We start from the raw sequence: 14,387 nt of genomic DNA, 5'->3' as shown, positions 1-14,387 counted from the left end.
GGGCAAATGACTTAGAAAACAAACTTTTGTACAATTTAACCAAAACGCGCGTGCGGCGTTGTTTACTGACGTCATAAACGCAGTAATTTTAAATAACTTAAAATCACGTTTTTTACGATTATTATACCCCTGGCAAACAAAGTTTGAAGGGGGTATATTGGAGTCACCCTGTGGTCGGTCAGTTTGTCGGTCGGTCCGTTGCATTTTACCTTGTCCGGAGCATAACTTAAAAACTACTGGATGGAATTGGATTAAACTTCATACAATGGTAGAGCATAATGAGAGGAAGTGCAGTGTACACTAACCATAACTCTATTCTTGCTTATCACTGAGTTATTGCCCTTTGTTACTTTTTTTGTCCGGAGTATAACTTGAAAAGTACTGGATGGAATTGAAAAGTACTGGATGGAATTAATTGGAACTTCGTACCATGTAAAAGCACAATGAGAGGAATTGCAGTGTTTAAGAACCATAACTCTACTTTAGCTAATTATTGAGTTATTGCCCTTTATTTGTTTTTTTTGCTGTCAATTTTTTTTCCAGACATTAACTTGCAAACTACTAGATGGAATTTATTGAAACTTCATACAATGGTAAAGCACAATGAGAGGAAGTGCAGTGCACAAGAACCATTACTCTATTTAGCTCATTACAGAGTTATGGCCTTTAATATTTTTTTCTTGTCCCGAGCATAACTTGAAAACAATTGGATGGAATTTAATAAAGCTTCATACAGTGATAGATCATAATGAGAGGAAGTGCAGTGTACAGGAACCGTGATTCTATTTCAGCTAATTACAGAGTTACTGCCCTTTGTTACTTTTTCTTGCCCGGAGAATAACTTAAAAACTGCCGTATTTCCTCGACTATAAGACGGGGAAATTTTGTCCCGATTTTTAACCTAAAAGTAGGGGGTCTTATAGGTGAGTCTATAAGAAATTCATAAAGAATAGAGTCAGAATCAGGAATATTCAACATAAGGTATTCGACTGATTGATTTATTGTTTGTTGATGACACCCCAATAAAAGTGACAAGATCACAGCCATCGGATTAAGACGACCATCTGCTTTGTTATGCTATTAAGATGAACACTCAATATAACGCTTGTTATCGGTCCAAACACGTTGTTTATAACAGGAGACATATTTTGCCACCTTTAAAATAAAAATATTTTGAACAAAAATTATTTAAAAAAAATGAATTGTTATTTTTCTTTTTCTATGTCGTAAATAAAACTTACTTTTTCCTTACTATAAGGCTTTGCGTATATCATGCACATGCATTTAACTGGCAGATTTCAATACACATTTCATTAATCGTTATATTAATATATCCGCAATCATCAATGGTTATTTATTTCTCAAAATTTTAGTCCCACCAACTGCAATCCAAACAAACACCTGCGAAAAATTAACTTATTAACACATGTAATGGAATGTGTCCTGTTTGTCGGCTGCAGATCAAACAGTACAATTTGTGACGTCACAGCACGACCTGTGTAAAGATCAAAGATGCACTGCAATGGTTTGTATTTAAATAGGTCAATCAAATACTGTATGAACCCACTTAACTCCCAAAATTGCGTCTATGCTGTTCAAACATACCATACAATCGGAAAATAAAAATTTAGTTGATAATTGACTGTTTAGCTTGAACATTATCACAGACTTTGAGAATTTCAATTGCTGGATTTGCTTTAAAAATCAACCCCGTCTTATAAACGAGTCGAGACAAAAACACCAGATTTCATGGGCAAAGTTAGGGGATCGTCTTATAAGCGGATCGCCTTATAGTCGGGGAAATACGGTATTGGATGGAATTTAATAAAACTTCATACAGTGATAGATCATAATGAGTGGAAGTGCAGTGTACAGGAACTGCAATTCTTTTTCAGCCAATTACAGAGTTATTGCCCTTTGTTACTTTTTTCTTGTCCGGAGCATAACTTGAAAACTATTGGATGGAATTAAATGATGCTTCATACAGTGATAGATCATAATGAGAGGAAGTGCAGTGTACAGGAACCGCAATTCTATTTCAGTCAATTACAGAGTTATTGCCCTACATTGTTACTTTTTTCTTGTCCGGAGCATAACTTGAAAAAAAGTAACTCATTCATAGATGGTCATAGGCAATCGTATATTCTGGGCTTTAGAACATCAAATATATCAGTATTAACATCTCAGTATTAGCATCACTGATATTGTTTAAAGCCTTTACTGCCTGACGACAGTCCATAAAATAAAGTTGTCATTTATAGGTTGGCTTTCCAAATAGTTGACTGCAATTTCATATCAGGGCGGCGTTCGGGGGTATTAATCACCTTCAGCGATAGCTCTAGTTTATTTACAATTCAATTAAAAGTCTTGCATACATAATTATATATTTGATTGCGCTTTATTATAATGGCATAATATACTTTTCATAAACCATACAATAAAAGAAATAAGTAGTGGCGCGTTGTTGCGCGTGACTCATCTTACATGGGAGGTGTAAGATGGGGGTTTTCAGCACTGGTCACATGACCGGAAACACACGTCCGGTATGCAAGAAACTTGTATTATTCTCAAAATCACAGAGAAAAGTTTTATCTATTTCAGGAGAAGCTGTTTCTGACCACCGACAATCTTCAGGAGGACCTAGATCAGCTGCAGGCAGAGGGAAAAGCCATGGGACAGGCGGATACACACAAGGACTCCTACCATGACAAAGTCAAGGTTACAGAGATGAACGAGAAGAAGCTCTCGCTTAAGATCATGGTACGTTAACCTGCCGAAAAAAGTAACATACTTTCTTCAAATGAAAACATTTAGAAGCAGACTGTCCCAAATAAGTTATGAAACACAGTACGTGTAAAGTTATTATAAGCCTGAAGGAAATCACGGTTTTGTACTGCACAAAGCCAAAATAATATAATGATAATAATATATAATTTCAGTGAAAACATTAAACATTTGCGAACTTGATATGTTGTATGGGTGTACATTGTTATAAATCCAATAAATATTCTACAACATGTACACAGACATTTGACAGCCATATGAGTTTTATGAGCAGAAGACAGTTAAACCAAAACTTAATGAACAAGCCCAATGCCTGCGACTGCATGTAAAACCCTCAAATTTAAGTTTATTCAAACTGACAAAAGTGTTTTAATTTAATGATATGTTATTGCATAAATATTATTTAATAATGAAATAATCAATACAACATAAACAGGTTTATATAGCATTTGAAACAAATTGTATTTTATCAAACATGCAAAGGGATTGGGCCACAAGTTATGCCAACATCAGTTACGTCCCTCTTCGGTTGACCTTTACTGCTAAGTTGCTTGATATACAGTACACTCAACGAGTTAGACCCACTTACCGTTTCCCTCCGCGGATTTTTGCTATCGCGGCCAACACAATGATTTTATCGACTGTCCACGTTCCTCGGAGTTTGAATTTAAGGCCCTCGGTACTCGGCGTTCCTCGGAGGGGTTAACTCCGCGAAACTCTGCGGACACTACATAAGAATCTACGCTAAAGTTATATTTATTTTATTAAAATTTTCAACCGCTTACGACGGCTCCAGTAAAATGCTATTATTCTTTTTCCTCTGCCCGTTTTGCATGAAGTTAGCTTACCACAAGAATGCAGTCGTATTTCACTAGTTGCACAGTCATGCATCTTATAAATGTGTTTTTGCTAATGACTGATAAACACATTTCTTCCGAGAAATTCTAGGTTACACATTTTCGGAAAATCAGGAGGTCAAACACGCGTTCAAAGTTCACAGCACATGGTTTTGAAGGCCTTCTTGCCTCGTTTTCTGTGGAAAATTCCATGAAACGTCATAGCTATTTTTAACCACCAATAATAAATAGTAAATTCTACATTGTATTAATCACGCGCTTGACGTCAAGAGGTCATGGTTCAGAATCGTGTAAATAGTCGGCTGCTTTATGATGCAATAACTTAGTGGATATACTTTAATGATTCAATGTTTATAATTCAAGACAATGTTCAATTGGCGTTTACGGACATAAATACAAATTAAACGTTGGTACATGTAAGAATCTTTTACGCTTAACAATGTGCATCAGCATAAAAACAAGAAAGACCATTGATGCAAAGCATCAAAGGGCGCCGTTTAATAGTTTATGCATTTATTATATGTTGAAAAACAAGGAATGTCAAGGCCAACAAGCATATTATGGTGCATTGAACCGCATCCATGAACTTCTCAAAATATTTGTAGTATTCTGCTTGACAACATAGGCAAAAGCATTGAAATTGAAGAGTTTCAAGTTGAACATTGCATTAGGGGTGGGGTACATTAATGAACACGACAGAATTAGGTTGCTTATGCACTGTACTTTTTGTCATTGCCACCTACCCATATACCAAGTTTTATTTCAATACCATAAGTAGTTTTAAAGTAATGCTCTGGTCAAGAAAAAGCGGCAAAGGGCAATAATTATGTAATTAGCTTAAAAAGAGCTATAGTCATTGTCCACTGCACTTCCTCTCGTTGTGCTAAATACCATTGAATGATGTTTAATGAAATTCCAAAAAAGTAGTTTTCTAGTTATGCTCCGGACAGGAAAAGATACAAAGGGAATAACTCTTGCAATACGCTGAAATAGAGTTATTGTTCATGTACACTGCAGTTCTAATCATATAGGGGGAGGGGGCAACGTCACCATGCTGGAATGACGACTTGTAGGGAAGAAAAAGTTACCTCATTCATCATAAGGATTAGTGATATGAAATAACAATTTAACAATTTTTGTAGTACTTTAATAAACATTATCATTTCTTCTGAAAGTTGCAAACATAAATAGAACATAATTATTGAACTGTTATATAAAAAGTGAACATTGTTTACTAGATGAAATGCATTTATAACATAACATGCCTTGTTTTTAGCTGTTTAATAATACTAAAATGTAATGTAAAATTGCATAAAAATCTGGTCAATGGAGTTATTATGTTAACTTCTTCATTTACATAGTAAAGAAGAGTTGAAAATGGATGTTTTTAGTTGATATTAACACAAAAACAGCATGTGTCTTATTGGACAATGGCAATTTTTTTAAATATGATAAAAATAACGCATTCAAACTGAAAATGTATCAGACTATTTATGAAAGAAATAATACTGTTTCTATTTTTCACAAACGTTTTGAAATACAACAATGCACATATATAAGCATAAATAGGCCAAATATGCAAAAATATAATAGTAAACAATGTGTGAAAGTGATACTGAACACTTAAAATAATTTCTTTGTGCATTAAATGAATATATACCAGAAAAGCAATACTAAATCAAGTCCAAAATGTATAATAACATGAAGAACACCCCTTTATGAATATCTTCATAACAAATCAGAGTACATGTAAACAATAATCATTTATATGATAAGTATCAAATGTGTCTAGTTTAAAGTGTGTTTTCATTTGCATTAAATTACATTGTAATATATACCAGAAAAGCAATTATAAAAATCCTTAAATGTATAAGAAACTGAAGACAATAAAGAATAACACCCATTTATGAATATCAAATCAGAGGTCACCTAAACAATAATCATTCATATAATTAGTATCAAATGTGTCTAGTTTTTGTGTGTCTGTTCATTATCTTTAAATGAGCATCTTTAAAGTGAAACTCTTATTTGAAATCAATACATATAATTGTATTTATAACACACATCAAATTGAATGATAAAACAATAACTACTTACTAAATAATGCATTTACTGAAATATTGTTTACTGATAACAAGCTTGTCACCCTGTTTATAATAGCAGAAAGCATGGCAAATATTAAATGATTGGTGATTGCTAAAAGATTTACTGTGGTCTACTATAGTATCACAAGGCAGAAATACCATGTTTTATGTTCATTCTTATTAGCAAATTGAACTTAAGATCCTTCATTAGAAATATTGTTGTTGACATATATCAACCCATTAAAAAAAAATCAAAACAATAATACAATAATATTAATTGTGATAAGTCTTATATGGGAGTAAGAGTGCATCTTTAAAAATAGTGTGTGTTTTTTTTCACTTAAATAGGTAACAATTCAATTTGACAAATGAGACAAAAGTTAGGAAATAGAAGTAGTAATTGTACATAATACAAAACAACAACAAAAAATGACAAAGCTCAATATAACAGGAAATCTATATGAAAACACAAATCCTTAAAGGCAATAATTATTTAAACTGAATTAAGGTATAAGTAATACACACTTTTATAAAGCTTTTACCAACAACATAGTCATTATCATGGAACACTATGGGACTTTTATCCAAATTTTGAAGATTTTTTTTTACCGTGAATTAAAAATACTTTGTCTATATTTGATTATTTTTTTCCACATTATCAGAGATTATGAAATAAACACAACAGTTTCTGGTAAAATAAACTTCAGTTAACAGAAAAATTAAGTTCAACCAACATATTATTGATACACATGGAAAAAAATCATTTTGATTGATCTTGTGAGTCTTCGGAACAGAGCAGTATTTCGATGATTGAAAATATATAGCAGTTTTATAAATTCATAAAAAATAGTTAATAATAAGACAACCTGCTGAAATCATTTTAAATATTTTCTATGATGTCTAATGAACAATTAAAAAGACAATTTATGATAGTTTACCGTTCAGTTTTGAAGAAAATATACATAATGTCATGTAACTATACATTTTTATAACTAATAAAATGCTTAAAAATCAACCTTTTTCTTGTAAAAATTGATAAAGCTTAATTGGACTTATTCATAAATGTAATCATTCAAATAAATGAATTTTACTTATGATACTAACTCAGAATTCAGATTTTAAAAACAATGAATGTACTTTTAAATGAATATATATATGTAAAGAAAGAAGAACACTAAGTAGGCAGTAATGCCCCTCCAAAAATGTCAAAGTGAAAGATCTCAACTAATGTCTTTTTAATATTATAACATGTAAACAGTCTCTGTTGGTAATCGATGTCTATTTGTTTTATTTAGTCAATGGTATTCAAACATTTAGAATTTTTCACAATAATTCTTCACTCTTCAACATTTGAAGTTTGGTTTGTTCCCATGCGTTTGTACTTGTAGTGTGTGCACAGATGATAATTACTCAATGCTGAGTCAATGCTGATTTGGTTTTCATGCCCCTTCAGGTTCTTTACCCATCTAGAATGTTTAGTGCTGTAAAAGAAAAAAAAAGTACTTTCTAACTAATTTGTATAGATAATAATACTGCCATACATATATACAAAAAAAAATATAAACAGTTTAATATTTCTCAACATTATTTAAAAACAACAACAATAAGCTGATACATACATGTATACAATATAAAGAAAATAACTAAATTTATCAATAAAATTCATCATCACCACCACCATCACCACCTTCACCACTGGATTATTGAATACAGTGAGTTTATAAAACAACAAACACCAACTCAAATATGTTTTATATGAAATACTCACATCATCTCTATCAGATGTGACTGCAGTGTGGATAGACATGGATGTCAAATCTATCTCAATGATCCAACAAAGTATTTAATGCAGGCTGGAATTCTTCATATAATAGTAATATTCAGTCATTTTCCTGCCTGAAAGAAATTGGACTTCTGATTATCAACCAACAGAAACTACAACCGTAAAATACAAATGCACATGTATTAATTATACATTCTGCACTAATATCCGTTTTAGCCAAGAGTAAGGGTTGGTAGGCACAAATGTGTAGTTGTTGTGCATATGGTTGATAATGATTCACAACAGTATGGCGTTCAACAAGACCTACACCAAGCAAATGAATGTCGCTTGTGTCCAAGCTGTCGTGGCTTCCAGCCCGAAACCATACATCATCTTTTAATACAGGTTTATTTTGAAAATATGCAGTAAACAAATAATGGGTATTTTTAAGTCTAATATTTTTCTAAGATAAAACAATCAAATAAAAGATTACATACTGATATCATATACATAAATGATGTACATAAGTACATTTAAAAATATGTAACATGTACACAATGCACCAGTCAATTGTAACCAAGCCCCCCAGTTCTGGGGATATGCCGGGGATAGCCGGGGAAATGGGCTGTGTTTTTACCTTTCAGGTGGCCTCGCAGTGCCGGGTGAATGCGGTGGTTTTGTCTTTGAGCAGGGAATATGCCTTACCTATAGGCTCTCTGGGGTACGGGGGCATATGGCGAGGATTTGACCATCAGTTTGTCCCCGCAGGACGAGGATTTTACCCGGGGTTGGCTGGACCGAAAGTCAAAGTCCCAGCTATTCCTCGGACCTGGGGGGGACGTGGTTACAATTGACTGGTGCATTTTAAGTAGATGTAAAGTACATGTATGTAACATGTATATTTATAGTACATGTACTGGCTAAGGTCACAAATAAAAACACTTTTTGAGGTTTTTCACAATTATCTTGGAGAGTTTTTGTTAAAGTAAGTTAAAATTGGGTATGAAACATCTTTGGTTAATGTGACAACATCTGTCAAAGTACAGTTTCACGATCTCATCAATTTCATGTCGAAAATCCTTAAGTCACCCTTAAATTTATGCTTTGGAGGGCACAAATACCGAACACTTGAAAAGCGCAAATACATGGTCATACAATTATAATTAATAAGTATGCTATATTAAATAAACACTTAACTGCAAAGTTAATTATTGTTTCCAATGTTTTTTAAAACATTCAATTCAAATGTAAAGCGTGATTTCTATTTATAAATACCTTGAATGTAGGTCAACATAACTGCAAAACCTAAAGATGCACGTGCGCCCTCTGACGTCATTCCCCCATGTACTACATTTTGATCTTTAAGGTATAAACATTAAATGGCATTTTTTTAGAAAAATACTTAATAAAACAAGATGAAACTTCACAAGTGTAGTCAAGGCAAGCCTCTGTATTGATCTTGATCATCGAATAATCGATCACGGTAAACAAACGCTTGTTTTAGCCGGTGTTCGGGATTTGTGCCCTGTTCGGAAATGTACCGTCAACCAGTAGAAATATTAAAACGCTGTCTTAACATTTAGCAAATAAAAATGATTTAAGAATTCCAAAGATAAATTAAAAAACAAACATTTTTGAACACATAAACGTACACAACTACTCAAGGATACTTACATGAATAGCCCTTTGATACGAATATCCCAGTTCCATGCTGATTGTTGACATTAGTTTTTTCGACAGAAAATCTTCTCTTACGCGTATAATTCACTTATAATCCATGTTTAACTGTAATGACTCAAATTGTTAGATGTATCGTAATCAACTGTCAGTGTGCACTTTTAGTGTTTACTTATTTTAAACATATATTCATGAAAAAACTTCACCGAATTTCCAACTATTAATCGACGATGTAGAAATTCCATTATTGACCTATGAATAGCAGGGAAATACCTTCTGGTTCTAAAAATAGCAACATCCGGATATGTGTAATGTTCTAAAAATAAAACAACTCGGGGGCAATCGTAATAAAATTTTACTAATGTCACCTTCAACACATTAACAAATAAAGTCATGTGAACATTTAATTCCAATATCGATTAAATTAAAGAAAACAGCTTACCTCATGGTTTATTATTACAAAACAACATGAAACATAATTATTCCCATTCACATAATTACCGGTCCACACATTTTACATTTCATTCGGAACTCCTCCGAATGTTTACATTTCCGGCACATGATATTACAGGTAACCAATCGGAAAACGTAAACGAATCGGGAACAGTTATTAAACTTATTTGTCGTTCTTCCGATATAATGTTTTGAAGATAAATTGAAGACAATCTATTCAACCATAAATAGCATTTTTAACACCCATGCAATCACCATCAATTTGCATTTTTTAATCATAATAAAATAACAGTAAAACCAAACTGTCAATCAACTTAAAAACCGCTCCTACCACTAACTAAAATAAATTCCCATTCCATAATAGGCGCGCACTTCAGTGTGGCGCCAATAAATAACTTTTAAACAAGAATGATGATAAGACTCGGAGTTCCGCCGCGGGATCATAAAATCGGACGATTCTCAACGCTATCGTTCATATTAAACTCGGCGGTAAGCCGGCCACTCTGAGGAACTCTATGGAGGCTATTTGTTGCCAAAAGTCCAGACGTGTAATTCCCACAATGTGCTTCTTAATCGTACTAAATATCTCTTACATTTGTCAATGTAGACGTGCTATTTGTTGTTTCTATTCGTCAGTTCTTCCGTATTGATTTGTCATTTGTCATTATAGTAGTCAAAATGTATATTTGTCAGATCGACCCTGTATAAACTCACTAAAACATAGATCGTATAACTTGCCTTTAACCCTTTCCCTGATAGATAAGTGAACATATAAGCTACCACTAGTGCATGCCCTTATCTGTAAAATGCTTATCAGTACCTAATAGGGAGCTGGCCCCTTTCAGTACCCTATCTCCATAGAGGTATTGGAAAATTCAGTAAGAAATTGATACCTGCTCTGCTAAGATCATAATTAGAAGTAGAAGGAATCATTTTATCATTTTGATGTGAGTGTATGATTTTTATAGCATAAAATTATCTTTGTTATGATTTAAATTTTATTTCTGTCAGATGTATAGTTCCATAATATCATTTGTTCAAACATATTTTTTAGCCAATTTCTATCACAAATCTGCACTTACAGGCATGTTTGGCTATATATAACTGCATATTTGATGAATAATTCAGACTAATAAGACTGTAAATATTGCTTTTAAAACATTTTAAAATACAACTGAGCTGTATTATTTTTGGGGTTTCTTACAGAATTGACCATGGGTGAAAAAGAAGGAACAAGACTTTAAAACTATAAAAACGTTTACTACAAGTAAAATTTATTCAAATGAGCATTATTACTTCAATAAAAAATGTATGATGTTTCTAGGATTTTTATATAAATGGTTACTGACTTCAAGATTAATAAGTGATATAATTTTAGGTTTTTGAAAGATTTTATAAGAAAATAGCTAAAAGGCCACTAAGAATGCAAAGAATTTTTTTTAAATAGAATATATATATTTATTATAAATTGAAAAGCAAAAAAATAATTCATCTGGTAAGGTACATCATACATTTTATAAATCAAATGCAATAAATAACATATTTATAATATTTACACACAATTTACAATATATACAAGTAAATCCACTTGGTCCATTTAGTGCACTTTTAGACAACACCACCCAATTGCCTAGCAATAGGGTGGCTGTGAAAGTTCAAATGGCAATCTTTACAAAGATGCACGTTGCATATATTGCACCCATATACAGTCTCTCTACGTTGCCGCAACACATGCGAATGGTACTTGCACGTTGACTTTTTCATTTCCCTTCGTCGTTCCTGTGCTTATCCACGTTCTCAGCTGCCAGGACTAGTGGGGGGCGATTTTCATATGTGGACCTCTTGCGCTTGGCAATGGCCAGAAATTAGTTCGTTAATTAATTCCATTCGAAAGTCCAGGTGTGTAAATCTCTTCTTCTTGGTTGGCCTTGTACTTACGTCTTGAACAGAATAAATGAATTGACGATTGCACTGTTCAGAAGAAACCAAAAGAGATGGCGCCACCACTTCTTTGACGATCGGCCCACTGGGTACTTGGCACGGAACTGGTCGTGGAGGTCAACACCACCCATGAACCGGTTGTACACGGACACACTGTGGGGTTGCATGAGGTTCAAAATACCCGGTCCACTCCTCCTTGTACACTGGCGAACATCTTAAGGGTCTGAGAGGGAGGACAAGTGATGCACGGGTTTACGATCCATCCATACTGAGGCGGTCACATTTGTATCTCCCTGCTGCATCACTTTGAAATCCCCCCTCTCGCGCACTTCCCGGGGTTTTTTAAGTCCAGGAGGAAATCCTTTCCTGTTCATTCTTACAGTCCCACACGAGTACAATCCATTTTGAAATAAACTTTGCACAAGTGGAAGGCCAGTAAAAAAATTGTCAAAAACACCCATCTAAATGTATTCCGCAGGAAACTGGTCAGCCGAGTGACAACATTATGACCCAGTCCATGTTCGGTCCTGTTGTTTTCCCGACCAAGGTATACTTCTAGCTTGGCCAAGTACCCGTTGGCGGAGTCACATAACATCCAAACTTTAATTCCACGCTTGATTGGTTTGGCAGGCATATATTGCCGGAACGAAAGTCGGCCTGTGTACTTCACCCTGGCTTCATCAACAGCTACTTCGCGTGACGGGGTGTAATACCTCCGGAAGGTGCCAAGTAAAACATTCATCACAGACCGAACTTTGTACAGTTTGTCATATCCAGGAAGACCTCGCCCAACCTCTGCACTTCGATCTGAGGCATGGAAGTACTGCGAGATCTTCTGAAATCGGTTGCAGGTCATAACCCTCTGTACTCCAGTGTTACCAAAGAATGGGTTAGTGGACCAGTACATCTCCGTTATGACCCAGTCCATGTTCGGTCCTGTTGTTTTCCCGACCAAGGTATACTTCTAGCTTGGCCAAGTACCCGTTGGCGGAGTCACATAACATCCAAACTTTAATTCCACGCTTGATTGGTTTGGCACTTCGATCTGAGGCGTGGAAGTACTGCGAGATCTTCTGAAATCGGTTGCAGGTCATAACCCTCTGTACTCCAGTGTTACCAAAGAATGGGTTAGTGGACCAGTACATCTCCGTGTGGGGTAACTGGGAGATCCCCATCAGTATGTTGATCCCAAGAAAGGCCCTCATCTCCGCAAAGGTGACGTCATCCCAGCGGTCATCAGGGCCATTCTGTGCGATCTTCCACACGGAGTACACGTTGGTGTGCCAGGGCCTGTATCAACTGGACAGGAAATATGAGGAGGAAGTACTCCAGGGGTGTTGCAGTCAAAGTGTCGAAGTCATCTGGCAGCTGTGGGCCTGGTTCTCCATGAAAATCATCAATCTGGAATCATAAAGTATTATATAAGACAAATGTTATTATTTTATTTGATATTTATTTTTATTATATCATCCAATAAAATGTATTACAGTTATTTATCTTTGCACTTGCTTTATTTTAGATTTTTTTTTTTTTTTTTTTTTTTTTTTTTTGCGTACCACGAAAGGTGTGAAGTCCTGTGTCCATTCCACCTCGTGGGCCGGTTCATCAACATCACTTTCGTCGGAAGATACAGGCGAGTCAGGCTCATCATGGTGATCAAGGGGAACATCAATGTCAGACGAGCCAAACCCTGAGAACTCTGACCCTGAGTCAGTGTCACTCTCAAAAACGTGTGCCATAATTATGTCTAAGTGCTTGTAATTATTATAGATAATTGTTTATTGTACTGAGATAAAATCTGCAATGGCTTAATTTGTGGTAGTTTTTTTACTATCGAAAATTTATGCAAATTAGTATTTATGTGTATGTTCTGATTTGTCAATTCTAAATATGCAAATTAGTATATGCAATACCATTGGATCGTCAAATATACTTTCTAAATTCAAAGACTTTTAATTGTTTCATTCCAAGACAGGGTCATAAATGCCAACCCCTCCAAACCACAACCCCTTTCCCCAGCTTGATATGTCATCTGTCGTCTGCACAAGCGACGATTTGGGCTTTGAACTCGTGTGCGAGATGTGATTTATGACCCTGTAGGCAATATGGTTATGACCCTTTGGGCAATATGGTTATAACATCTGGAAGCTACCATTACGTAATAAAAGATGCACACGTGTTTAAAAAATAAGTCAAGCGATGTAGTATAATAGCGGACAGACAATTATAAAGTCGAAATAAGAAGCAGTATATTATATAACTATAAAAAAACAACCTATTACGACGAGTGAAGAATACCAAGATTATGTAAAAAAATATTATTTTCTGAATGCTCAATCGCAATGTGACAAACTGAAAATTAATATTGCTTACACATTAATTACTGTTCTTGTATTGCACTTTTGTCTTACAATATAACTACGATAAAGCGCATGATTATTTTTGGCGCGAAAAAAGGTAGCACGTGCTGTTCAAGTTCCCGCCGATCAATAGCGTAAAGCTTGGGCTATTCATTTAAAAAGATAAGAATAATGCAATGAGAATAAAATAATGCAGTATCATTTAACTTAATTTTACACAGCATCCGATTGGAGAATTAATCTTAAATTATAAAATAAGCAGTTAGGCGACTTATCTTGGAGCGAATAATTATGATAGCTTTGTCAAATCGCTAGAACAAAATCCACTCGATTTATTTTCTATTTGATCGCGATCGTTCACACGAAACATAGGTGTTGTAATCCAGCTTTATAAATAATTGTGCCCCCTACCGCTTTATACCTAAAGGTTGTCATCGTCGACCTGTAAAATGGAGTTTTTACGGCCACC

At 34.5% G+C, this 14,387-nt stretch overlaps 1 protein-coding gene across 3 annotated transcripts in view; it reads left to right on the top strand.

The window, feature by feature from the left end:
- LOC128209203 (protein kintoun-like) overlaps positions 1-14,387 on the top strand; it is a 73,648-nt gene that overhangs the window by 28,496 nt on the left and 30,765 nt on the right. For all 3 annotated transcript variants that reach the window (XR_008256954.1, XR_008256953.1, XM_052913137.1), the window contains exon 2: positions 2,602-2,760. Coding sequence is in view for 1 of the 3 variants with exons in the window: in XM_052913137.1 (XP_052769097.1) it covers positions 2,602-2,760 (159 nt within the window). In the remaining 2 variants the exon portion in view is untranslated. The remainder of the gene's footprint in view (positions 1-2,601; positions 2,761-14,387) is intronic.

The sequence above is a fragment of the Mya arenaria genome, chromosome 11 (genome assembly GCF_026914265.1).
Source record: "Mya arenaria isolate MELC-2E11 chromosome 11, ASM2691426v1".
NCBI lineage: Eukaryota > Metazoa > Mollusca > Bivalvia > Myida > Myidae > Mya > Mya arenaria.
This window is presented reverse-complemented; position numbering and strand designations above follow the sequence as displayed.